This window comes from Macrobrachium rosenbergii, chromosome 43 (assembly GCF_040412425.1).
Source record: "Macrobrachium rosenbergii isolate ZJJX-2024 chromosome 43, ASM4041242v1, whole genome shotgun sequence".
In the NCBI taxonomy this organism is placed as follows: domain Eukaryota; kingdom Metazoa; phylum Arthropoda; class Malacostraca; order Decapoda; family Palaemonidae; genus Macrobrachium; species Macrobrachium rosenbergii.
The window spans coordinates 14,970,031-14,996,767 of NC_089783.1; the positions used below are offsets into that span (position 1 = coordinate 14,970,031).

At 38.2% G+C, this 26,737-nt stretch overlaps 1 protein-coding gene across 2 annotated transcripts; it reads right to left on the reverse strand.

Annotated features, from left to right (window-relative positions):
• LOC136828596 (uncharacterized) lies at positions 1–25,139 on the reverse strand. 2 transcript variants are annotated; one of them, XM_067086641.1, is made up of 7 exons: positions 25,045–25,139; positions 24,201–24,550; positions 19,807–19,853; positions 10,705–10,807; positions 6,799–6,896; positions 6,061–6,192; positions 1–672 (listed from the first exon to the last, which is right to left on the reverse strand). In XM_067086641.1, the coding sequence occupies exons 2-7, from the start codon at positions 24,310–24,312 to the stop codon at positions 622–624; spliced, it is 543 nt and encodes a 180-aa protein (XP_066942742.1). In that variant the 5' UTR covers positions 24,313–24,550; positions 25,045–25,139; the 3' UTR covers positions 1–621. The 2 variants fall into 2 exon arrangements, with proteins under 2 accessions (XP_066942742.1, XP_066942741.1); XM_067086640.1 differs by lacking the exon at positions 25,045–25,139 and having other exon boundaries at positions 24,201–24,568.
• Between the last annotated feature and the right edge of the window lie 1,598 nt (positions 25,140–26,737).

Consider the following 26,737-nt stretch of genomic DNA (forward strand, 5'->3'; position numbering starts at 1 on the left):
TTTTGAATTACAACTTTTATTGAGTGCTTATGAAATGGTAGTGAAATGTGATGTGAATTCATATATTTTTAGTAGTGATCCATAGTAAATTTATGAATTTCCTTGATTACCGGAAATTTCTTAAATATATAAAGAGTTTTAGAAGGTTCCACAATTAAACTTTTTCTTGAGATGATATTTAATGACATGAAATAATAATGTACAGTAATGGATTTTAGAATTACAGTTAATAGCTTTGATTAGAATTTTGAATGAGATAGCACTGAGAGCTCCAGTATTATACCAATTTGAAGGAAATGACATGCCAACTGTCATGAAAGAGTATTGGCTATGCTTTGTAAATTCTTATACTAGTAATGTTAACTGGCAATGGAAACAAAGGGATGGAGTTGATCTTAAATGCTTGAGTATACTGCAGGAATGTTGGCCAATTTAAAACAATTCGTGAATAGGATTTTTGGTATCTTAGGCAGATAATTTTTATGACAAGTGGAATTTATTTTACGTTGACTCACAATGGATTTTTGATAATGGGAAGTTTTATATTCATTACAGAATGGTATTCATATTATTGTCATTTGATATATAATAGTAGTATTTTATTATTTTGAGAGTGACTTTTTACTGAGGTGTTGCACATCCCATGAAGACACAGTGGAAGAATTCTCGCCTCTGTAAATATAGAAAAATAATAGATTTTAAATGCAGAATAAGATTGTCCAAAGTAAAAGTATCCTAAATGATGAAACCAGAAAATATCTGACCTATTGCTCAAGGAGAGAGTTTAGTGATTACAAGTGGTAACAGGCTACCAATGTAGCCTCTACTTGTGATAATGATCGACTGACATGAACAAGAAATTGTAATAGCTTAAACATTTTCTTGGGCAAATAAAAACTTTTTTTTAAGCAAGTTCTATTGCAGCATTGCATACTTGTATATGCATACTTATATATTTAGCTCTCAAAGGGGTGTTCTGAAGGTCTGAGCCTGATTTGGAGACAGGTCAATGAAAGTTGAAAGCACTAACATTGGGGACTAGCTGAATGAAAGGCAAAGATTTACATTTCCTGAGTTATGCCAGGCACAGGGAAACTCATGTTTGTCAGATCTTGGCATATCTGAGAGGAAGGAAATGGGGAAACAATTACTGACTGTCCATCTTTGAGGTACAGTAAATAGGTACAAATCACTGTTATAATTTTTTGGAAATGATGTTGAAAGAATTACCACTTTCATAATTAAATCTTGCACACAAGGTTTCATAAGAATTTGTAGGAAGACTTTTGAGGCTGCAGAAGACCTTGAAAGTTCCGTTTAGAAGGGGAAATTTCAATGGTATTGTCTCCCTGTTTAGGTTTCTGAAAAGAGAACCTAATTCTAATGATTTCACAAAATCCAGCCCAATATAAAATGTCCTTTGGAAGTGGCTTCCTTACAGCTTTTAGTGGCCTTAAGGGGAGCGCACGCTTACATAGAAATAATGCTCCGATTTTTATGGAATTTTTATATGTTATACATATATATAAGGTGATGTTCCAGGAAAAATTTGAGAGTGATCGGATGATTATTTTGGATTTTATTAAAAAAATAAAAAATAAATAAAAAAATTAAAAATGATTCTCCTCCTTCATTTTTAGAGCTATTGCAATGCGGCTTCATACACAGAAAGTATATCACAGTATGAAAAAAATAATGGGAAGAGTTTTTCTACTTTTCCTTTTTTTTTTGGATGGGGGCGAGGGGGGATTTTCCCCCCAAATTTGTATAATTTGATTACCACCGGTTCCTCGTCAACCTAAGAAAAAATCTAGCCCCAAACAAATATTCGTCTTTCTTTCCTCTATCCAATGGTATATTTAACTTTAAAATTGGCCGAAAAATAAAAATGTAGTTTGCGTTTGAAGTGCAAAAAAGTGAAAACTGAGAAAAACGACCGTAAAGATCAACAAGTGGTTTTTTTTGGCACTCGTGGAAAAAACTTACCTTAGAGCATTATTTTGGTTGATTTCTGGCTCCAGGTCACCCCCTTCCCTCTATAAAAAGGGGTATTATTCGCTCGAGGAGAGGGTATCATCAAGTACCACCTGACTCATTGTTGCCTTGTTTGAAACTAAGAAACTAGAAGTTTAGTAGCTACCAGGCTGATATTCTTGACTGATTTTCAGTCGTTTTTTCACTTGTTTGGTCTTTTTGGTCTTTGGAGTTTGATTTTCAAGCCTTTTTGTCTCTCGAATGAAGAACTTCTTCTATACTTTCACTTATGCCAAACAGATGTGTTAGCAAGTTGAATTTCTCATAGCCAAAGTTGTGTTCAATTTCCTCAATATTTATCTCACTCAATTGATGGTGCTGAGATTTTCCATTGCTAATTCGCTTTGCTGGGGCACTAACTGTAAACCTACACGATTGGCACTTCATTAAAATATCAGTATCCCATCTATTGGCAGAGAATTCGACCTGAACTTTACCCCTGCAATTTCCTACCTTGCACCTAATCCCGACACTATTTTATCTAACCGAGATTTGATATAATGAACTTGTCATCATATACTCCCTTTTCATCATCCTTTATTCATTTCATCATCTGTGAGCGTATTTTTGAAGGTGAAAGTATATAGATTGTATTTAGAATTACTGGATGTAAAAAGACAGCAAAAACACATAAATAGCGAAAAAATTGCTCAGAGTAAAAAGTGTCCCACCACCCGCTTTCAATGTATGGTGGCAACCCTGTCTCCTACCACGCATTCACCAAGGAACAAGCCATTGTTGTTGCCAGACACTGCCAGACGTAGGAGATAAGGTGATATAAAAATCAAAATAATGAATAAATTAGGCGAATAAAGGAAAAAATGACAACAGTCATTAGGAGCCAAACGTCAGCCCTACCTCACCGTGTGGGGGGCGAAGGCCCAAAACCCCATCAATTTTAATATTTCGAAAAAATGCTTTGGTCACGTGATAACGAAGGTGTTGCTCATGTCTTACGGCCATTTAACCATTTTTTTTAAATTTCAAAAATATTCATAAAAAATCTAAGAGTGCGCTCCCCTTAAAGGTGGAGGGATTTTTTGGAACGGGACAGTGTACGGCAGCCTTGTCAGAAAAAGTATTCTCTTGCAGAAATCTTACTAGATAGTAGAAGAGTCTCATGGAGACAAAGATCTGGATATCACCTCTGTTGAAGCTATTTCATTTTGTGAGAGATGTTTGGAATTCATTGTGTAGTCTAAAACTCATAGACTACACAATGAATTCTCATTGTGTAGTCTAAAACTCATACAAGTTACTAGAAGAAGGAAAGGCAAAATATCCCAAATATTCCAAGGCTGTCATAAATAATTTACCTACCAGTCTGTGAAGTTGAGGAAGGGATAATAAAAGTTGGAAGTTTCTTACCCAATGGCATTGTGAGTGGGCCCTGATATGGGAATACCCAAAAGCAAAAGCTCGTTTGCATAGCATGGAATGGAGAGACTGATGGAAGATTTTTTTTTCTATTTTCTTTAAATCTTCAGCTGAGAACCCTTATAGAAAGAGTCAGCAGACTACAAACCCAAGAGGGCGTCAAAGGGAAATCAGCCTGCAAGGAGAAACAAGTTATAGGAAAACATGATAATAAATAAATGTAAGGGAATCGAAAATGGAAGCAATGCACCTGAATTCAGGAGGCATCAGTAGAAAGCAGGAATGAATTTGCTCCTTGCTTAACCATTTGGAGATCCTCTGATCTCCCAATGGTTGTTTCCCTAATTTGGATCTCCAAGTTAGGGAAACTGTTCCACATTTTAGCTGTAGCCGAATTAAAACTCTTAGCCAACTGAGTAGTATTGATCCGATAGTACTTAAAAACGACACACTGCAGCAGCAACCTGCCTAGTGTTGTGAGCAAAAATATCTAGGTCAGGTAAAGAAGAGTGCTGGGAATGTTTGTTGTTGTAGTATGTTTTATGCAACAAACATAATGAACTCACTTTACTCCTATGCCCCAAGTTGACATTAAGAGTTGGCAAAATAAACTTGATTGTTGACAATTCTACCCAAGAGTTTGAGATGAGAGTCAGCACCCGGTGGACACATTGGAGAACAGTACTCCAAACAAGGAAGAAGAGAGCTAATACAGTTATAACAGCTTCATCAAGAAACATTTGAAAACAGTTCTGTAAGATACCAACTTTCTGAGAAACAGAGGAAGGAATATTATGCATACACTTCTCAAAAGTCAATTTCTTATCACAAGATACACTTAGAATCTTAAAAGTCAATGACATTTAAAACTGTACCATTGAAATGTAAATCACGATGCAAAGGCAAAGGGGTTCTGGATTGACTAAATACCATACTTTGAGTTTTAGAAGGGTTAAACTTCATGCCCCAAAGCCCACTTCAGTCATAAATGCATGCCAGATCTATTCAAGGATTCTGAAACCACAGACCCCAGTCATGAAGTAGGAAGGACAGCTTGAAGGGTAGTACATTGGCATATACAATGAGTTTGCTCGCCAGATTTTGAGGTACACCTGAAATGACATTGCTAAAGCTGCTATGTATACTGGCCATAAACACAGATCTGCTGGGTTCTGCCTAATAAAAATTAATATAAAACATCGATAAAAGATCTATCAATTCCCAAAAATCTTCACTCACTGATCCTTGCTGAAGGAGTCCACATTGTCTCTCCTTTGCTGACAGTGTTCCTCTCTAAGAAGTTCATAATGAACTTAATTACTGCACCCTCTTTGGGAACTGGAGCCAGGATGGATGCCATATCATTATTTATCCTCAAAAAGAACTTTTATTAGGCAGAAATTAAGCATGTTTCCTCAGGTAGTTATGTATTCTTATGGCACTACATAAGAAGTAAAATTGCTGAAGGCAATGTAAAGCAGTGGTCCTGTCTATAGTCAGTGCAAAGTCAATCACTTGGAGACTTTCAGAACTGAAGTTTTAAGTAGTTATTAGAACATGATTAGTGGGAGAGAACCAAGCACTGGCACCAAAACTGAAAGATTTCCTTTACACAAAATATGTAATTACCAGTATCAGGAAGAAGGATAAAATAGACATAAAAATCTGTTCTTGAAGGTTTTAGGTGTCAGACAAGCTCCTTTTGAAGGACTGCAGAGACAGTTCAGCTTGTCAACAAGGTTCATTGGTGGTGCCCTTTATTCTCTTGATCAAGGGTAAGGTGGTAGGTAGAGGTCAATGACCCCAGAAAGGGTTGGGGCTGGATCTTTGGAGGAAATGAAAAAAGTTTATTATTAGGAGCCACATAACATGTAATGCTTGAAATAGGTGAGTTTGCCCTACTCGCAGCCCGCTTAGTATAAAGTTTTGCTAAAGTCTCTTAGATAGGCCTGAAATGAAAGTCAGAGTTGGGATTTTTCTATGGTGGCACAACTAGCCTACAAAATTGATGAGGGATACTAGAAAAATCATAGCCAACAATAAAGACCCCATAGAGGGGTAGCGCTTTCAGTGCACCTCGGCATTACTTGAGGTTCTTTGCAGCGTCCTTTCAACCTCTAGCTGCAACCCCCTTCCATTTCTTGCACTGTACCTCAATTCATATTCTCTTTCTTCCATCTCACTTTCCACCCTCTCCTAACGGTTGATTCATAGTGCAACTGCGAGGTTTTCTTCCTGTTACACCTTTCCAACCTTTTTACTGCCAATTTCCATTTCAGTGCTGACTGACCTCATAGATCCCAGCACTTGGCCTTTGGCCTAAATTCTATACTCTATTTTATTCTAACAGTGAAGAGACATAAATAGGTTATGTTTTTGGGAACAAAATTTCTTATGCCTTTTAGGAGGCTATTCAAACTGGTTATTATACACCTGCTGAGTGGTTTTTAGTCAGAGTCCAGAGAATAAACGCAGTTAAACAAGAAGTTTTACTTTTACAGAGCTATGGTATATAACCAAAGGTAGTAAAATCACCCAGAATTTTTGCTAAATGTGTATGTGGCTGCCTTCTTTGAATGAAAAATAAGGCCATTTAAGGCAATAGTTTGTTTGACATAACCACCTACTGTATATGGTTACTGTACTTACACTTTCACCCTCAGGGCAAGTATTCACTCTGTTTGTAAGCTCTTGTAGAAGTGCATCTTCATTTTGGTCTTGGAGAAGAGTCCTCACTTTTTCAACCATGGCTGCTCTGTTCATTGTCCCATCTTCATTATACTGCAAAGGCAAATGAAGATTTCACTTTCATGCAAAGAGGTTAATGATAAAAAGATTTCAAGATGATATTCAATAAAGTTTGTATAGATCCTTATATAGAGCTGGCCCTTTTCTGTCAGAAATGACTGCTGAACCAGCTAGACATCAGCTAATGCCAAAAAATTCATGAAATTTTAAACAATTAACTTTCAGCTTTACAGATCAAAGCAAAACCATAAGTGGATTATTTGCAAAGCATGACTAGAAATTCAACTCAGATTGATGTCTGTATCTTAGGCAAATATTCTTTTGCAAAGTCTGACTTGTCTTAACATTGTGCGATGGTTGAGGTACTGAGAATTCCTACATTTTGGAGATGGTTATCATATTAAGTTACTTGTGACTATTTTAATTTATTTATTAATTTCTTCATTTGATACACATCTTCAGTATGCTGTTGATCAGTGCCGGTTAACCTACAAAGAGGCATTAGCAAAAGTTAAAAAGTGACTTTAAGTCACTGATTACTTGTTCATTTTGGATCTCATGAATTTTATTACAGTACTTTCATGGACTTGATGCAAGTTTGATCCATTTTTTCAAATGAACTGAGAACACTTTACTTACCAGCCCTTCATGAGCGCAGTTGAAGAGTCGACGTTTATCCTCTGGGTTACTTCTCATCCAATTTCGGAAAGCCTGGTGGGAATTTGTCTCATTGGAACCTAAAAGAAAGTATTGTACACTGGTTTTGATTTGGATTAAAATGATGGTGTCTAATGATGGCTCTACTAGAAACAAAATAACTATAATGTGGATACAAAAAATATTATTAGAAATGTTATACCTAAAAGTATTCTCAACATCATCATTCATTTTCGTCAGATTTTCCTCTGATGGAGTTAAGCACCTTTAGTCTGGTTTCCAGTTTTGACAAGGTTTTCCTCTGTGTCCTTTCCTTATGTTTCTTTTGAGCTTTCTTACAGGTCATCTAACTTTTTCCATACCTTTACAGCACTTTTCTCACTAGCTGTTCCTCACCCTTCTTTCATCACATGTCCAAATTATCTGTCTGTTTGCCTGCCTGTGGACATGATGTCTCTACGCTTTCTTAATTTGTAAAATGATCTCAGTGTGCTCCAACCATGAATCTTAGCATTTTGTGGTCAAACCTGTTCAATATCTCCATTTTCTTTTCAAGTGCCCATGTCTCTGCTATGTAGAGTAGTACAGGCTTTATGCTGTGCTGTACACACATCATAAATTTTTTGCAGTATTTTTAATGGGTTACTCTTTATTTACCAGTATTCTGGCAATCTTTAATACTTCATTTAGACTGTTGTTACTCTTATTTTTAATGCTCTATCAGTACCTTTTGTAGCCCAGCATGTCTTCAAGGTAACAGAATTATTCTGTCTTTTCTAACACCTGCATTTCTGCCACAGCATGTTTGCTCCTCTTCTGTATCATCTTATTTGGCTCTCCCTTTACGTTGTGAGCACTGAAAGTCCCTGGTCCATTTATATTTTGCAATCCTGAGTATCTCACATGGCACCTATCTTGTACATTCAGTCCATAATACTGTGGAACTTGAACTTGATGTGTCCTAGAAGGCAGTTCAGGTTTTGAATAGTATGCATTTGGGTTCAAATCAAATTTCCCTATAAGAAATAATGTAAATCTGATTGATCTATTCAATACCCAAAATTATTGCTTATTTATACCTACATTTATGTGTATAGTGATGAAAAGCATTAATAAAATATATAAAACCAATTCCACCATGAAATAAGCAGGTAAAACCAATAAAGACACAAAATAAATTAAAATTTACGTTTACCTTACCTGCATGAGGCCAGCTGATGGCCCTCAAATGATAGCGTACATTTACATTAACATAGCTAGCCTCATGACCCTGCAACCAACTCCTCAACATCTTCACCACTAAACACTAAACCCATCAATTTGCCCAGGGAAACAACATCCCCCACTACAGACTCATTCTCTTCCCCAAAGCCTTCAAAGTCCCACCCTGCAATGTGTTTGGTCACAATTCCTCCAAATGGACCACATGGTCTTGCAGGAAACTTCATTCCATGCTTGGTCAGTGAGCCCAGTGCAGATGAGGCTGTTAAAGTGGGCTTGCTAAAATTTCTTGAGTGTCATCTGTGTATTGGCTGTCACATTAAAACATTGACAGAAGGGTGCCTTTGTATAATGTTTTTTGAAATTCTGTATCACCTACTGGGTTGGATTAGGGAAGTGGTATTTGGGAGCAAGAACTTCACAGTAAGAAAAATTGTCTCTCTTGTGTTTTTTACCAAAAAAAAAAAAAGGTTTTTTGCCCTTAGTGCTTATACCTCACACAGATGGCAGGGCTAATAGTGTCTCTACATAATACCCGGCTTGGAAGCCGGCTAGTGTTGTGTAATTGCAGATATATTAATCTGCATTCTCCTCCAATCAGTGCCTTCAAAATCTTTCAAGATACAGCCACTCGACCTATTGGCCGTGGGAAATGGGTAAAAAGTTCTGTGTAAATGGTTTAGTGCTTGGCCTTCTCTTTACCATAAAAATGTCATCCGACCAACCTCCAACCTTCGCACCTGGGACCTAACGATACCTGTGTCTCACAAATTCCGTGCTCAAGAACAACTGTCTTTACTTTATACAGTACCAGTCGAACCGTTCTGACGTTGCGTCTGTTATACAGTTTGTTTGTGCAGCCTTCTCTGATGAGAAAATTAATGTTTCATATACAGAATGCAAAGACTTGATACCAGATTCCATTCTTAGGGAACAGAACCCCCGACATAACCCAGGGACTGCCTGTATTATTATTATTAATATTTCTTCACCTTGAGAGTAAACACCCCATGGATCCACTCCATACCCCATTTAAATTGTGCTTGATAATATTATGTTTCTTGAAGACAGGGATTTTCCATAAGACAAACTAGTAGAGATTTTAGTTTTAAATCCCCATTAGCATTGCCACAAAACAAAAGAGTCAGCCTGTCTTTCATAGGCTTGTGTCCTGGAATTTTTGTCTCATCCTTTGTTATGTATGTCCTATTTGGTTTTTTTTTCCCAAAGTGTCCAGTCTCTTCGCAAATTAACACTTGGTTGGGAATGAAACATTTGGCCTTTACATATTTTTTAAACTTCCTCACGAAGATTCTGCAGGATTTTATAGGCATTCTCAGTGTTCCCAGTGCTTCTCTTATGAAATTTTTCAGATCACCCCTTTGATGCTTACAAATCACAGTCGCTACCTGTATGAACACTAGTTTCATGCAAGTTTTTCAACAAATCTCCATGTATCATCCTTGCTTTTTTGCATATGATTGTCTCCGGAATATTTTTCGTGCAGATTATGTCTGGTGAATCCACAATAACAGTAACTTCCTATTTGAGTAATTGACCTTTGCTGATTTGATAATGTGTTGACATCTTTTGCAACATCAGCATCTGTAATTGCATCTTCATTTTAAAAAAATATGTTTATCTATGACGTAACCATCCTGTATTCTTCCGTGGGAGCTGACGTGCCATTTTTGTATCTCGCTCATATTTTTCTTCATACCTTAGTTGTAACATATATGAACTTCTGCCTAGCTTTAATATTATCAGTATCTTTCAGGGGCCATATTAATTACAATAGTTTTGTATACTTTCAAAATGAAAATAAAAGCTGCAAAAAATTATGTATTTACAGAGAACCTATGGAGAGACTGAGGCTGAGTCACTGGTGTATAGTGTACATAGGCCGGTTTCTCGTTTCAGCAACTCATGGTTACATCTTGAGCCAAACAAGTTTCAGCATACTGTTTGTGGTTCAGATTTTTGCTTGAGGTTGAGAAAAAACATTTAAATGACCCTTTCATGTTCTGAACTGTGAATCCAGAGACATTCACATTTTGAGTTTCCGCTGTACTTCTCATTTAATTTTAGTCTTACAGTATTCCTCTCATCTTGTTATCTGTTGGTCAGATTATGCCAAGCTAGCAATTCTAAACACAACCTAAATTCTAATTGGTCTACATCTACATCTCTGAGTAGGTTAACAGTGTAAATAATTAAGTGATTTATGTATAGTGCTTCTTACTTGACCATATCTTTTTTGATGGAAAACTGGACTTTAAATCAGTCACCTTCTTTTACAAGTAGATATTCAGTTCTACGCTAGCCATCTATACTTTGCAAAGATATGTTGTAAAATAAATGGCACATTTTGTACAGTACATATAAAACATCAATTTCATCAAGGTCTTTCTCCCACCCTTAACTGGTTATACCAGTACACACAGCAATCCAATAGTGAATTTTCTTAGGAGCTATGAGAGATTTGGAGATACTTGTACCTTGTTTTGAGAGGATCTCCAGGAATACAAAGGTTTGTACGCAGGAAGCAAGTATTAAGAAATTATTTTGGCTGTGGTGATCTAGTAATGAGTCATAGTATGTATTAATTCAAAGCACATTAGAAAATAAGCTTTAAAATAATTAAAATTCTTTGTGAATGAGACATACCACTAGGAAGTGTAATGTTGAGCTGTGTAGCACACGTGGTGAGAATCTCGTGCATTCTTGTTCGCTGATGGCTATTTCTGTGCATATTACGGCAGACCTCAACCTGAGTGTTGAAAAATGTGGAAAATGTTAGTGCTCCTATATGTATAAATTAGATATTTTGTACGTCTAATACTTTGCTCAATAGATTACAAGTTTCCCTGTTAAGTGAGAGTAGAGCTTATCTATGAAATCTATTGTAAGCTGAAATGTCATAAAGAGATGTACAGTATCTGTAATTTATATTGAAAATTTCTTTTAGTAATCCCAGCCCAGAAATTAACTCGCCAAATTATACCAAAGTCAGGTACAGTAGATTGCTGATTGTGATTGAGCTCATCCTCTATCTAGTGCCTTTACATGCAGTGCACATTTGTGATTTATGAAATGAATCTCAGTTTAGGTAAGAATTCCAAAGTTTTGCTAAGCCAGGGAGGCATTTGCTAACTCCCCACAGAAAATACATTTCATTTAACAACTGCATTAGCAAAAAATCATTGCCAAATTTTGCTAAACTGGAGAGATGTTCACTTACTCTTCACATACACCTGAATTGGTGAAAAATATTGCTAAATTGGCACACCATGTGCCAGTTATCACCACACTTAGTTCCTATGTGATGTGTTGCTTTCATTTGTTGCATTACTAACATCTCTGTATGCTTAATTACTATGCTTTTAATAAAACACTTAGAAATTTGTACTTTGTTAAAAGATTTCAATGAAGACATAAAACAGTGTGCTACTGCATTGTATGTTGAGAGGTTGTTTTTTCATAATTAGACAAATTTCATTGATAGTTTCGTTTGCAGGCTAACTTCAGCCCTAAGATTAGGTGGTTTAGTATACAGTGCTGTGTCGTAATTGGAAAGTAGTTTTGTTATAGAAAAAAAAATTAACGTATTGAAGTTGAAGTGTATTACTGTGATTTTTAACAAATTTATTCAGTTTATAGGCCTATTTTTTATAGGACTGAATCTAAGTTAGTCCCTAAGGTATGGTTTAGGCCTACAGAGTACATGTGACTAAAATAGTTAATGATACCAGAGACCAATAATAAATTTTTAAAAAGAATTTTATATGCATGTGGAGTTTCAGCCCTCTAGCCTGAAACAGGTTAGAGGGGGGGATTGGCCCTTATGTGCTTAGATTATGTGTGTCATGTCTGGAAGCTGTTAAGAAAGAAACAAATATTAAGAATGTAATAAACATTTCTGTTTGTGATGCGTGATTTTCTGCTGATCTTTTCTGAGCCTGTGACTCTCTCTCTCTCTCTCTCTCTCTCTCTCTCTCTCTCTCTCTCTCTCTCTCTCTCTCTCTCTCTCTCTCTCTCTCTCTCTCTCATTTATCATCTCTTGTCAATTGCTCTACCCAAGCTCATGAGAAACCCAACAGTTAGTTTTCACATAGTGACTCTCGTCTTGAATACAGTGTTCTTCTTTCTTCATTTTGTACAATATTTTCATGTACTGTATACCCTTATACATTACTGTATACCTAGTTGGTTAATGAGAGGAATATAAGGAGCGTCGTTAGAGAGGGGGATCAGACATTATATTCAGTATATATTTGAAGTTAGATTTTTAAATTTTTTAATTTATGAAAGTGTTTATCATCATAGAGCTATGAGTATTTAGCATTATTGTTTCATGGTTAAGGAGCTTCACTAAGACTGAGAGACAGCTCTCCAAATATTGAAGTTCGGGCATTAATTTGCATATTTTTACCATTAAATACTTCATGAGCTTGTGTTGATTGGACCTTATGGTTGCACAGGCACTTTGTTTCCAAAGTTACACCAGTGCTTTATAGACCTAGGTTATTACTCTATATTTCTAGAGTGCTATTGATGCCTTATGTCCTTAGGAGCTTCACTAGTGCTGCTTTGGATTGGTATGCTTTTCATTACTGGCCACATTAGTTGTCCTAATTTTTGCCATTCTGGGTATTTCATGGATGTCTCATGGTACCTACCTCATCACTAATGCTCTTAGCACTGACTGCTTTATGGATGCTCGTTGGGCTTGGCTGCTGCATTGGTGTTTAGTGGCTTAAACAATTTCATTGATGCTCCATGGCCTGTGTTTTACAGTATATGTCTGTAATGGCCCTGAAGGCTGTTATACTGTATGTCTTTCATGGAGATTTTTGGAAGTAGCTGCTCTCTGGCACTTTGTGGCAGTGGCTTTTTCATAGGGACTTTGTCCCACGGTTATTTTGGCATTTTTTTTATGGCCTTAGTTGCTTCCGGGGTGTTTCAAGGCCCCAGCAGCCTCATTAGTATTCATGGCCAAGCTACCTTACTGTTGCTTAGTGGCCCTCGGTGCCTGTCAGGCCTAGGACTTTTTTGAGTGCTTTGTTGTTGTTTGGATGATGGCTGCTGCTGTTGACCCTTTTTAGTCTCATTTTCTTTCTTGTTCTGACTGTTCCATTGGGGCTTTGTGGCCCTAGCTGTTTCACTGGCATTTCAGATTCGGAAAATTCATGGGTGTTTTGCTGCTCTGAGGTCAGTGGGGTTCACTGTTACTTCTTACTCTTAGTCAACTATAGGTCACAGCTCCTTAGTTGATGCCTCATGACACTGATTACTTCATAAAATGCTTTGTGGCTCAGGTTGCCGCACTGATGATTTTTTAGCTCCAGCTGTTTTGCTGGTGCTTTTTTTAGGTGCTGAAGCTCCTTGGTTGCTTTACTGCTTCTTTTTGTATAAGTGACTTAGCAAGCAATTACATAGCTACTAGCTTTCTACACGGCAGTCTAACAAAATTCAAAATTTTGCGGTGGCATTGCCATCGGTAGTGTAGATGATAGGGTCCCGCCCACTTTCAGGACTGATAGGTACAACTCAGCATAGAGCATCAATTTGTTTTCTGCCGGCTCCTGATTAACGTCGGTAGTCTTGTGCAGTCGCTGCTTCATCTTTTTGGATTTTTGTCCTGTATTTTTGGTGAAGTATTCTCTCTCATTTATTTGTGGTGGCTTTATCTTAGTAATATCGTTAATTATCTTTATTTCTAAAGATAGACAAATATGTCAGACTCCAGCTCTTGAAGCATTCGTTATTGCATTGAGGGGTGTAAAATTAGACTTATTAAAGTGACTTCTGATTTGAACACTAAGTGTGTCAAGTGTAGGGGGCAGGAATGTAGTAGAGAGCTTACATGTCCGGGGTGTCAGGATTGGGAGGATAGTAAAGGGAAGACCTTGAATCCCATCTGAACAACTTAGACCAAGACAGGAAAAGGAGGGCAGCCCTTAGAATCAATAATAGAGCTAGTCAGGAGATTCCTTCTTTACCTAATGTGGTAGATGACTCTGTTTCTTCTCCTTTTGATTCATGCTATGTCTCCCATCCTTAGCCCTCCTACACCTTTACCCCATGCTCCTTTACCAGGTTCCTGTGCTTCCGATCCCAACGCTGTTGCCAGTCTCGTAAGTGGGGCGCTCAAGATTTGATAACAATTATGAATTATTAGCCAATACTGTTATGGAATTTCTCCCTCTTCAGGGATTTTGTATTGAAAATGGTGCCAAGTGTCAGTGTTGCACCCAGTAACAGTGTTGTGAGTGTTGAGGAGGTGGTTGTCCGTCCCCTGGTTCTCCTAGATGAAGGTCACTGTCCCGCTCCCCCGCACCTGGAAGAAGACATACTGGAGGTCCAAGGGAGGCCAGTGGGGTTTGCCCACAGGCAGTCGTCCCCGCTGTTGAGCCTGTTGCACAGTCCCAGGCTACGACAGAGCGCCATTGAAAAGGCATCTCATTCAGCGCTTCTCGTCTGTCGTTGGATTCGGAAGACTCTCTGCCCTAAGCGAGGCATCAGCGGCTTCGATCTACCGTCTCTCGGCTTTTGAAAAGACAACTCAGTGTGGTAGACAGCTCTCATCCTTCTATCAAGAGATATAAGGAGGCTAGTGTTAGTCAGCCTTCCTGCAGTTTCACCATTCCTCCTGCTACTGTTTCTTCTGCTTGTCATCAACCTTCTTGGGATAGTCCAGGACCTCTTTTGAGTCACAAGCACCCATTTTTGTCTTTAAGCGACATGATACTCCGAATAAGAGCCGGTCACTGTCTGCTAAGCGCACTCTCAGCGTGGAGCGCCCCTGTATTTCGACTTGCTTGGCGTCTGCTTTGCACCTTACCTCTCGGCGCCAACTGTGGAGCGTTCGGTGCCAACATCTGGGCGCTTGGTGTCAACAGTGGGGTGCTTGGCACAAAATTCCAGGTGCTTGGTGCCAACTTCAGAGCGTTTGGCGCCAATTGTGGGGCGTTCAGTGCCAACTGTGGAGCATTCGGGACCAACTGTGGTGTTTGGCATCAACATTTGGGTGCTCAGCGTCAAAAGTGGGGCACTCGGCGCCTCTTCCTTCTTCATCAGCTCGGGAAGATTCTGCTTTAGCCCCGATTAAGTGTCAACTTGAGGAGCTTGAGGGCTCTTTAAAAAGAAACTGTCAATTCCAAGAGCAAGGACACCTTTATCCTCGGTCTCTTCTGACAAGGAAAAACTGGAACAAAACACCGCTCCTTCCTTTGCTTAATTGTCATTGCTAAGATCCTTACTGGCATTTTTTTCAGATTCCTGTGAGCCTGCTGCTCTGTTTCCCCAGCCTCGATTTTTCTTATGAGGAAATGGACTGCTAATGTCGTTTGCCTCCTCAAGTCAGTGCTTTCCTCTTTCTCAAAGAAAGTTTTTCAAGAGGTGGACTAGTCATTGGCCATGAAGAGGGACCAGGGGCTTTACTTTGGTCTCTCTTCATGGCCAGCCACTCGTCCACAACACAAAAGAATTAGAAAAATTTATTTCTGGTGATAGAAATTCATTTCTTGCTGTAATGTGGTTTGGATTCCATAATAAGCTGTAGGTCCCGTTGCTAGGTAACCAATTGGTTCTTAGCCACTTAAAATAAATCTAATCCTTCGGGCCAGCCCTAGGAGAGCTGTTAATCAGCTCAGTAGTCTGGTTAAACTAAGGTATAATCAACTCAACTCAACAACACAAAAGTCAGTTCTCTTGTTCTCTCCATTAGGCAGATCCCATCTCTTCCCCCAAGACATTGTTAAGGAGATCCTCTCTGACCTTCAGAAGAAATCAACAACTGATCTGGCTCAATTTTCCAAGCTATAGTATTGTGCAAGAAATCCAAAGGCTTCAGAGCCTGGAGATCATATTGAAGCCTTCGGAAGCCCAAGAAGCATTCGGAATTCATAGAAGCCTTCAGAATTCCCAGAAGCCTTCAGAATTCCCTGGATTAAATCTTCGAAGCCTTTCATCTCCAGGAAGGACCGAATCACTCCCTTCTCCATAAAACACTGTTCTTTAGTTTTGTGCAAGAAATCCAAAGGCATCAGGACCTGGAAATTGTCTTGAAGTCTTCGGAAGTCCTAGAGGCCTTTGGAATTCCCAGAAGCCTTTGTAATTCCCAGGAGCCTTTGGAATTCTCAGAAGCCTTCAGAATTCCCAGAAAGACTCCTGGAGAAATGCCTGTTGGATTAAAAATCTTCTTGAAGACGTCTTCAAAACTCCAAGATCATTTGAAGCTGTCTCCAGCTCCTGAAGCATTCCTGGAGAAATGCCCATTGGATTATAACATCTTAAAATCTTAAAACCGCCAGGATCCTCTAAAGCCATCTTCAGCTAGAGAAGGATTTCTGGAGGAATGCCCTTTGGGTTATAATGTCTTCTTGAAGACGTCTTCACGACTCCAAGATCCTATGGAGCCATCTTCAGCTCTATAAAACTCTGTTCTTTAGTATTGTGCAAGAAATCCAGAGGCCACAGAACCTGGAGATTGTCTTGAAGCCTTTGGAAGCCCCAGAAGTTTTTGGAATTCCCAGAAACCTCCGGAATTCCCATGGACATTTAGGCATCAAATGAAGTGAAGCTCTTTGCTGAGTTGTACCTATCAGTCCCGAAAGTGGGTGGGACCCTGTCGTCTACACTAGCGATGGCAGTGCCACCGCGAAAATTTGAATTTCGTTAGACTGCCGCTTAGAAAGCTAGTAGCTACGTAATTACTTGGTAAGTATATATCAAACTTTATTTTATCATAAAAATGTCATTTTAAGCCATAGGTGCTTTGCTAACACCTTGCAACCCTGGCATTTTCGTAGATGCTTCAGAGTTGTTTATCTAGGTATTACCTTATGGCACTGGGTACTCTTGTAGCCTAGGAGCTGTATTAATGCTTTGTGTTCAGGCATTACCATGACTGCTTCATGGATTTGTCAAGCTACTTTGTGGCTCCTCATTACTACAATGGGGTTTTGTTCCTATGTTCCACAGTGCCTTACTGGTGCTTTTTTAGATGTTCATTGGTGTTTTCCATTATTGGATTTTTGTATGGGCCTTGAAGCTGTGGATTGCTCATTGTTGCTTTGTAGTCATAGAGGTGAAAAAGGATATGTTGTAGCCTGGTTTTGCAGTAGTGTTTCGTGATATGGGGATTTAATTCCAGCTCCATGAATCTTTGTGGTTTTTACTATGACTTGATGAGCAACATTTTATTTTTATGGCTATGAGTGCTTCACATGTACTTTTGGGCCCTGGGTGTTTCTTTGGCCTCGAGCTTCCTGGTTAATTTCCATTAGCAGTCAGTGGCCCTCATAGATTCAGTGGTGCTTTGTGACCATAGGTACTTCATTCTGGTATTTATAGGACTTGCTGTTTTGTTGATGACACAACTTTGTTTGCACTGTCTGATCATGTATGCTTCTTTACTGTGTCTTAGCCATGGTTGCATTATTAGTGCTTAATGGCCCTGGCTGCTTTGTCAGTGTTTTGTAGCTCTGTCTGGTTTGTCGTTGATGGCCTGGACATTCCATTAGTATTTTTGGCCTTCACTTATTCATTGGTACTTTCTGGTTTTGATCGTGTATTTTGTGCTTCATGTGTATTTTTTGCCCCTTACTGCTTTGTTGTTATTTTTTTTGTGTGTGTCTCATAGCCCCAGCTGTTTCATATGCTCTGCAGCTTCAGAAACTTTGTTGATGCTCCATGAGCCTTGTCAGTTTATAAGTTAAATAACAGTGCTGTTTGTATTAGTAGTCAGGTAAAATTTTTCAGAAAACATACGCCTAAAATCCGTAACTTGTAAATTTTAAAGGCGCAGCTTTTCCAAAGCTGATGTCATAAGATTATATATATAAATTATCACAATTTTAACAAGCAGTACCATTGGTGCTTTGTGCTTGAGGTTTGCTCATTTGTGTTTTGTAGCCCTAACTACTGGATTTGTTTTTTGCAGCCTTTACTACCCTATGATCTTAGTACTTTATGGGCATTTGGTTGGTATTCTTTGGTATCCTGTGGCCTGTGTTATACTGCACTTTTGCATCATTGGCAATATGCTGTACAGTACTCAATAATTAGCGGCACCTTCGTATTTTGAAGCTCTTTCTTGTCTGTGTTTTATGACCACTGTTGATTAATTGCTGTTACTGCTCAGTGACTGTCATATCTCTTATTACATTGATATGCTGTTTTTGTAGTATGTAGTAAGCAGTTGCTTTAGTGTTTTGGTGCCGTTTACAAGCTTAGTGGACTTACGATGGCTCGTTTTTTTTTTGTGACCTGTGTTTCTTCGGGGTTTTAGTTTCGTGAGAGTTACAAAATACCTGTAATTATGTCCGGACCGTTTGCCACATGGATCTATTTTGCCTTACTAAGCATTAATTTTTATGGTATGTCTGTTCTGTATTTGGGTTTTTTCATTTCTTGGCTTTGCTGACCTTCATGGTACTTTCTTATCATTTAACTCTAGCTATGATATCTTCTAACGTACAACTCTTGCTGATTCTGGGGAATTACACTTTGTTTTGTGATCTTTTCTTTACTTCGTTAGTGCTTGTTTGTTTAATGTGTTTTCTGTTCCCTATTTGCCTTTCTTTGTTTTGTTGGTTAAGTTCTGCTCCTTGTAGATTCTTAATTTTTTCATGGTTTTCTTCCCTGCATCAACAAATTAGCTTTGTTGTTCTTCAGTGCTTCCTAGATATTTGTTAATTTTTTATCCTTTCTGTGGGTGTATTTTTTTGTGTTTTGTAGCTTGTTGAGTTTTGTAGGGCTTCTTTTTGTTTTGTGTTTTTTTTCTAATGTTTCATGGATTCTTTATTTTGCAACTTTTGTGCTTCAGAGTTAGTTTTCATGGGTGCATCTTTCTTTTGTGAAATTTTGTGTGTTTTGTACAAGGTTCTTCGATTCTTGGCAAATTCTGTACCTCTTGAAAAATCTTGTTTCACGTCTTTCTGTGATGTTTAGTAATTCCTATTTGTTTATAGAGGCTTTTCCTTTGCTTTGTTGGCAGTTCTCTGTATCGTGGTTTTGTCTCTCCTTGATGTTTATTGATCTTGCAGTTCTTCCTGTACTATGTGTGTGCTTCATTACTTAAAGTGGCTGCTTCTGTAGTCTGTTTGTCCTAAAAAGTTTAATAAATTTGGGGTCTTTGATGCTGTGTACTTTATGAATGTTTCTGTGGTCATCAGTACTATTTGGATGTCTCGTAGATATTTGGTGTTCAAACAAGGGGGATCCTATTGCCCATTGTTTCATGGCTGACAGTTTTTTGTTAGTTAATTAGCCACAAAGTAGATTTTCATTTTATTTCAATGTATCATTTATTCTTTTTTCATAGATATTAGAACAAATTAGGTCTTTTCCTTTCTATTTTTTATTTTTCTTAGCTATCATTTCAATAAATGTGTATAAGATATAAGATGCATAGAGACCATGATCATTATTCTTTCCATACCAAAATTTTTTATTGGAATGTGTCCATAATAAGACCCAATACTTATCTAACATGAAAGCTTCATCGACCTATGAATGTCCCCACTGACTCATCCACTTTTTCCTGCCCTTGATAGTCTGAGTATCGAACATTACATGTATGTCTTTTATTATTATTAGAGTGAAACAAATTTGGAATTTTTTTGCAGTGGTATGTATTCCCATGCTTAACAGATAAATACATTTATTTCTAAAGTGCTTTGTATATTACTGCAATTCTGATAGAATTTTTTAATTGCCTATTTGCTTTGTATTATGCAGAAATATATTTTTATGCATACTTACCCTTCGCCTACATTCCGTCACATCGGAAGAATTAGCACACAAGGTTTCTGTTAACATAGAGAAATTATTGTTAGTAAAAAACTTGACATTGTCAAAATATAAACTTGATATGATATTTTGATGTCCATGAACACACAGGAAATAATGTTAAAAGAGAATCTTCCAGGAAATAACATACTACACAATTTTCTTATTTTCATTCCAATATTTTATGTATGCATTTACTGTAAGTTGTTGACAAGTGAAATGAAAAACTCAAACTTTGTACAGAAATGGGTGTCTATAAAATTAGACACTATGATAAAGGTTTGTTGTAGAGCCTCGATGGCTCAGTCGGTTACAGCAGCAGCTTCGGACTTCGTAGAGGTCTGTGGCGCGGGTTCAATCCCGCAAGCCGGCTGATCAGAGAGGCAGACACTTTGCTATCCGTGTAGACATCCCGGGATTATATATGTAATCAACGGATAGGTTTGCTTAAAAAGCAAATGGATGTTACAGACTAAATACACACACAAAACAAAGCCACTACAACACCTTCTAAAAACATAACAAACATCTCACACGTCTCGAACTCTCGCCATACCCGCATAATAACTTCGCTGCTGGGAAGAAAGGGCGTTGGGTCTGGTATGATACATGAAACATACGTGCCGGGTGTAAGCGATGTCAGGCAGGGCAGCCGATCGAGACCACAGGTCTACCCCAAAGCCAAATCAAAAAGTCCTTCAAAAGAAGGCATCGTGCTTACCCCATACAAAAATGGGAATAAAAGCACGTTAAAAGAAAAAGAAGAAGAAAGATAAAGGTTTGTTGTAGCATTCATTCACATAACATTTAACTGTGACCAATGGAGAGTTGTCACAATTCATCTTCCTCTCTATCCTAAAGCTCCAGATTTGTTTAATGGAAATTGTAATTTTATAACCTTTACCCAACCCAGGCCTAAATGACCCTGTAGGGGGATAATGATGTCAGTGCACCTCACATGGAGCACTGTAACAGTGTGCCAATTATTAAAGGGTGCTTGCAATGTTTCTCCAGTCCCTTGCAGAATCCACATTTAAGACTTTTACCGTAATGCCATTCCCACTTTCTTTCTTCAAGCTTGCTCTCCAATTTCTTTAACTATTATGTCTCAGTGGAATTGGGGGTTTTTCTCCCACTTCTGAATCTCTTTATCTAGTCCAATCTCACAAACTCCTTTTCACGTCCATAAGGCTAAATGGCTGAAAGCACCACAATGCTTGGCTTGACACCCTATATTTCATAATTCAGTTATAAATCAAGCCTAATCAAAAAAGAAAAGTGATGTGGAATTCCCTAAGCATTATATATAGATAGTAAAATCCAACCGGGAAAGAAATTATAGACAAGCCTTTGAGAAATGAATCCTTTTGTTGTGGTTGTTATAGATCAAGCCAGCTCTTTTCGAGGGAACTTATTGGATGCAATGTTTCTGTTAAAGGTGTTGCTGTGATTCTCTTGATATTTTTCTTATGCTTGCATGGGTTTTCACCCCTGGAACAGCCCATAACAACAGTTTCATGGTTAAGGAAAAAACCATTCACCGCAAGAGCAATATTCATGGGAAAGATTTCCTTGTCTGGCGCCGGGCGGTCAGCTGGTGTCAAGCGACCAGTTGATAATACTGCCATACGTTTCGAATGTTCGATAGCAGTCGAATGCCCAGTGACATATGTTGATGCAGTGGATTACGAGTGCCCAAGTGGTCGTCCTATGCAGGTGATTGCTCATCTGACACCAGGTGGTCAGCTGGTGTCAAGTGGCCAGTGGGTGGTACTAAAGCATGTTTTGAACGTTCGGTAGCACTCGAACGCCCAGTGATGTACATTGGTGTGGTGGATTGCAAGCACCCGACTGGAGGACAGCGTGCTGTCCGAGCCAAATGCTCCGACCATCGTTTGGTGCTGATCGTCCTACATCGGTTCAGCCTGCTAAACAACCTCTTATCAGGAAGCATTCTGTGCCAGATCAGACTTTAACCGAGCGTTCTCAGGACTTTGATGGTTCATCGGTTTTGGCGACTTCTGTGATGTCTCCCCAGACTCAGTTGCTGCACTCACTGCCTTGTTTGGCACCACATCCTGACGAGCACTTTAACATCTCACACCACTTCTGCTGATTGTCCAAACGCAGCCAGTTTTGACTAGTGTCAGCGTTCCGGTGGCACAAGACTTTTCTCTGGAACCGATTCATCGTCGTCTTGTAACATCTTGAGCCTTTTAAAGAAGCTTTCGACTACAGTGCAAGAACGAAAGGACTTGGCTCCTCGGACTGGATGGTACTGGGAAAGGCAGCTAGCTCTGTGTCACTGCGTCTCGGCACTACTGTCAAACCAAGTCAAGTACTGATGCAACATAATAATAGTTTTCATTTTCTCTTCACATATCACACACATCTAAAATCTGAAAGCACCAGTGTATTCAGGGTGAATTTATTGTATGAAAACATGTTTTATTTTAAGTTGATCACATGAATGATGCAAAATCCGACGATGAGTAAAAATAGGTACAGTATAAAGAAATATAAACATAGTGCTAGTTTTCTAAGCTACAGACGAAAATGTGAGACACTGAGCGAGCTACCTACCTCCCGGTACCAGCCAATCACAGGCCGCCAAGCAAACATCTCGTGGGCATAGAGCTCACCCAAGAATCTACCTTAAGTGGAACAGCTATAAAGAACAGCGTTTTTGGAGAAGGAATTGGATTTGATCCTTCCCGGAGACGAAAGGCTTCGAAGATTTCTTCTGGGAATTCTGAAGGCTTCTGGGGCTTCCAAAGGCTTCAAGATGATCTTCAGGCTCTGAAGCCTTTGGATTTCTTGCACAATACTAAAGAACAGCGTTTTATGGAGAAGGAATCGGATTTGGTCCTTCCTGGAGACGAAAGGCTTCGAAGATTTCTTCGGGGGAATTCCGTAGGATTCTGAAATTCCGAAGGCTTCTGGGGCTTCCAAAGGCTTCGTGACAATCTCCAGGATCTGAAGCCTTTGTCTGTATATACCAGGGGTTTTCAACCTGGGGTATGCATACCCCAGGGGGTATGCCAAGGGTCAGTTAGGGGGTACACTCTCCCCATGGGTGTTAGGGTTAGGGGCCTGGCCGCCCACTGACTGCATAGCCACAGGTAAATAATTATCAACAATTTTCTTTATTTTTATGGAATTCTTTGTGTTTACAATATTGTTGGTTATGTCAGGAGAGTTGTGTACTTACTTCCCTTCAGTACAGTACTTGCAGACATACACAATGGAATGTTTTTCTGCTTTTGTTTTGTTTTCTACTTTATACAAAGTGATGGGGGTACATTACTGACATTAAAAATACCCAAAATGGTACGTGGGGAGAAAAAGGTTGAAAACCCCTGGTATATACGAAGGTATGGAAATGCTACTCTTTTTCCATCACAATGACATGCAACCCCAACTGGCCCGAAACTTTCAACAGAGATATGATTATATATATATATATATATATATATATATATGAGATATATATATATATATATATATATATATATATATATATATATATATATATATATATATATATATATGAGATATATATGTATATATATATCTTGTATACACACATACAGTATATATATATATACATACATAAATATATGTATATATATGTATATGTATATGCCTATATATATACATACGCATATACATATACATATATGTATATATACATATACATATATTATATGCACACAAATATATGTATATGTACTTTATATATATGCAAATATGTATATGTATATGTATATGTATATATGTATATATATATATATATATATATATATATATATATATATATATATATATATATATATATATATATATATATATATATATATATATTATATATATAAAATCCCGACACTTCCTTGCTCATCAGAAATAGTTTCGTCAGCATTCACAATACGTTATCTTCCCATTTTCGTATTTTTGTAATAATAATATTTATTTTTAAAATGATGGCAGGCCTACTTCCCACGACCACCAAATGCTTGTTATTGTTATGGATGGCGAGCACGTAATTTGGAAAAAAATAATTATTAAAAATATATTTATTGAATGATGGTACGAGTACACACACACTGTAGCTTCAGCGTTTACGGGTAAGAATGTGAGTTGTCAGACTCGCCAGAGCGGTCTTGCAACTACGATCCCTTGTTTTCATATTGAAATTTATTTATTTTTTTTATTTTTTTAAACGCAACAATAATAAATTACTATTAAAGAGAACGACAATTAGACAAAAACAATTCCGTACAAGACCCGGGTAGTTTTAACGAAAAGTCACATCTTGTAGGCCTACCCCTGCGAGGTCTTTTATGGAAAAACAAAACATTAAAACTTACCAGAATCTAATCTTCGTGCGCCGTAACTCCTCTTCTGCCTGCTAGAACCATCTGCTAACACCAGGCCGAAGGCGAAAAGGAGCACGCTGGTAACAACTATAGCTTTCCACATCCTCGGTATATTTGTGCCACGCAGTGATAGCGTCGTTGGCCGGGCACTGCCTTTTATAACCTCTGTCTGAGGGCATGGATGGGGGCGAGACCATGGTCTTGATGGGGCACGGGCGGCTTATGCTACAGTTGCCAGGCAGTAAGTTGTATAAACATATTATGTATGGTGGCAGCTCGGCTTTTCTTTCGTTTTTCTTATGTAAAGGGTCGACCTGGTTTGTCTTTAACTTTTGCCTCTGCTGTGAGATGAAAAGGCTGGTGTTTGTGTGTCATCGATTAACACAATGAACTGCGATATTTATGGTATCAGTGTGAATTATGCAGTGCAGAAGTGCGTGTACTCTATTTACTTAGGTGGATACGTGTATACTGTACTTTGAAAACGAGTCACATATTGTAACAGCTAAATAAACGGAAAGATTGTTAATTTTCAAATAGATTATATATATATATATATATATATATATATATATATATATATATATATATATATATATATATATATATATATATATATATATATATTATATATGTGTGTGTGCATATATGAGAATACACTTGCAATATATTTTGCTACTTATTTTCAGTCAATGGACAAATATACTAAATATACAGTTGCTTGACTGCTTCTTTTCTTTATTATTTATAAAGTACTCGCGAACATTTGCACAAATCTGATTGACAATTATTATTGTTGATGATTATTATGTGACGAGATCCCTGTGTTGGAAACCTCCATAGTATCGACTCGTGGTGCTCAACAGCTCGAGTTGCGGCCGCCCCTTCGTATGTGGTGACACTCGCCTCTTACTCGCTTGAACTTCTACTAATCCTCGTTGTTAAAACCCGCTGGTATCCAACCTTCTTGCCTCAATCTAGTCAGCACTTTCTGGGTCTCCTTCAGCATTCTATAGTCTACGTAACCAAACCAACCTACGAGGTAGTGATTCGGCTTTCCGATTACGGAGCCGGTTAAAAGACTAACCATTGCTCCTACTGCTGCTATTACTATGCTACAGTTAAAAACATAGTCGAAATTTCACATTCAACAACGTGCCAAGAACAATGAATTTCCAGTCTCTATATTTTTTTATTATGTTTTAAATAACCTGGCCCTATCGCCGGCCGTGTGGCCCAAATTTCAGAATTTATTCTAACCTCCTGCCATTACCTTTCTTGCTTTACATATTCTGCGAAGTATAACATTATTTTTCGATCTTGAAACCTTTTCCTCAAATAATTTTTAGTTTTCTATAAAAGAAAACTATTAAGATGGCTTTGTCTGTCCGTCCGCACACTTTATGTCCGCCCTCAGATCTTAATTAAACACTACCGAGGCTAGAGGGCTGCAAATTGGTATGTTGATCATCCACCCTCCAATCATCAAACATATCAAATTGCAGCCCTCTAGCCTCAGAATTTTTTTTTATTTATTTAAGGTTAAAGTTAGCCATGATCGTGCGTCTGGCACCGCAACAACACAGGCCACCACGGCCGGCTGATAGTTTCATGGGCCTTGGCTGAGAGTTTTATACAACATCATACACTGTACAGAAAACTCGATTGCGCCGAAGAAACTTCGGCGCATTTTTTTACTTATTTTTTCAGACGAGGCATCATGGAGTCGTTATATCAGCAATATATTTACGGAACTGCATTATACTGTGCTGTAATTTGGTTGCAAACTTTTCCCATCATCCTAACGTCATCAGTTAGGCCTACAGGCGCTCCTAAACGACTTTAACGATTCGATCACTTTCATTCTTCTACAAGATATGCTAGGTTCATTATCGTATGCGCAAACTATACATTATATATATATATATATATATATATATATATATATATATATATATATATATATATGTGTGTGTGTGTGTGTGTGTGTGTGTGTGTGTGTGTGTGTGTACAGGCATAAAATGTATTTGTATTTATGTACACATAATGCTTATATATTTGGTATGTAAGCGCGTTGAAACAATCAAGACGTATCTCGGTTATCTTGTTGGATATTGTACCAACACATTAGTGTCACCAAAACAAAGATAATTTTAATGTCAAATCAAGCTTGTCAGTACTAAACCAGAGTGGCTTAGTCGCTATGCATACCAAATCAGCTTCAGAAGAATGAAGTTTCCTGTTAACATTCTACAAGTGATAATTAAAAAAAAAAAAGATTTTTAAGGAAAGTAATGGTTCCACCTCTCACCCGACCTTTCTGCGAGATGAGAGCTCTATGATTGAGTAATTTCTGACTTTCTTTTCCTCTGCCTCAACCATAGATAGAGAATGCTTTCTTTGCTTTTGCTTCGTCCAGATTCCCAAAGCCTCACGAATTTAGAGGCAGGGCGTCATTTCAGATGTTTGATGGAGGGGGCGGGGGCAAAGGCGGTTTGGCGAGTGGAGCGAGCCTAATCACCTGGGTT

Bases quoted from the DNA above. Each gene is read 5' to 3' on its own strand.
- LOC136828596 (XM_067086641.1), bottom strand. From the start codon at position 24,312: ATGTGGAAAGCTATAGTTGTTACCAGCGTGCTCCTTTTCGCCTTCGGC. The intron at 10,808-19,806 runs GTAAGTATGCAT...TTCAACACTCAG, and splicing joins TGACGGAATGTAGGCGAAGG to GTTGAGGTCTGCCGTAATAT. The intron at 673-6,060 runs GTAAGTACAGTA...CTATATTTACAG, and splicing joins CTTGCCCTGAGGGTGAAAGT to AGGCGAGAATTCTTCCACTG.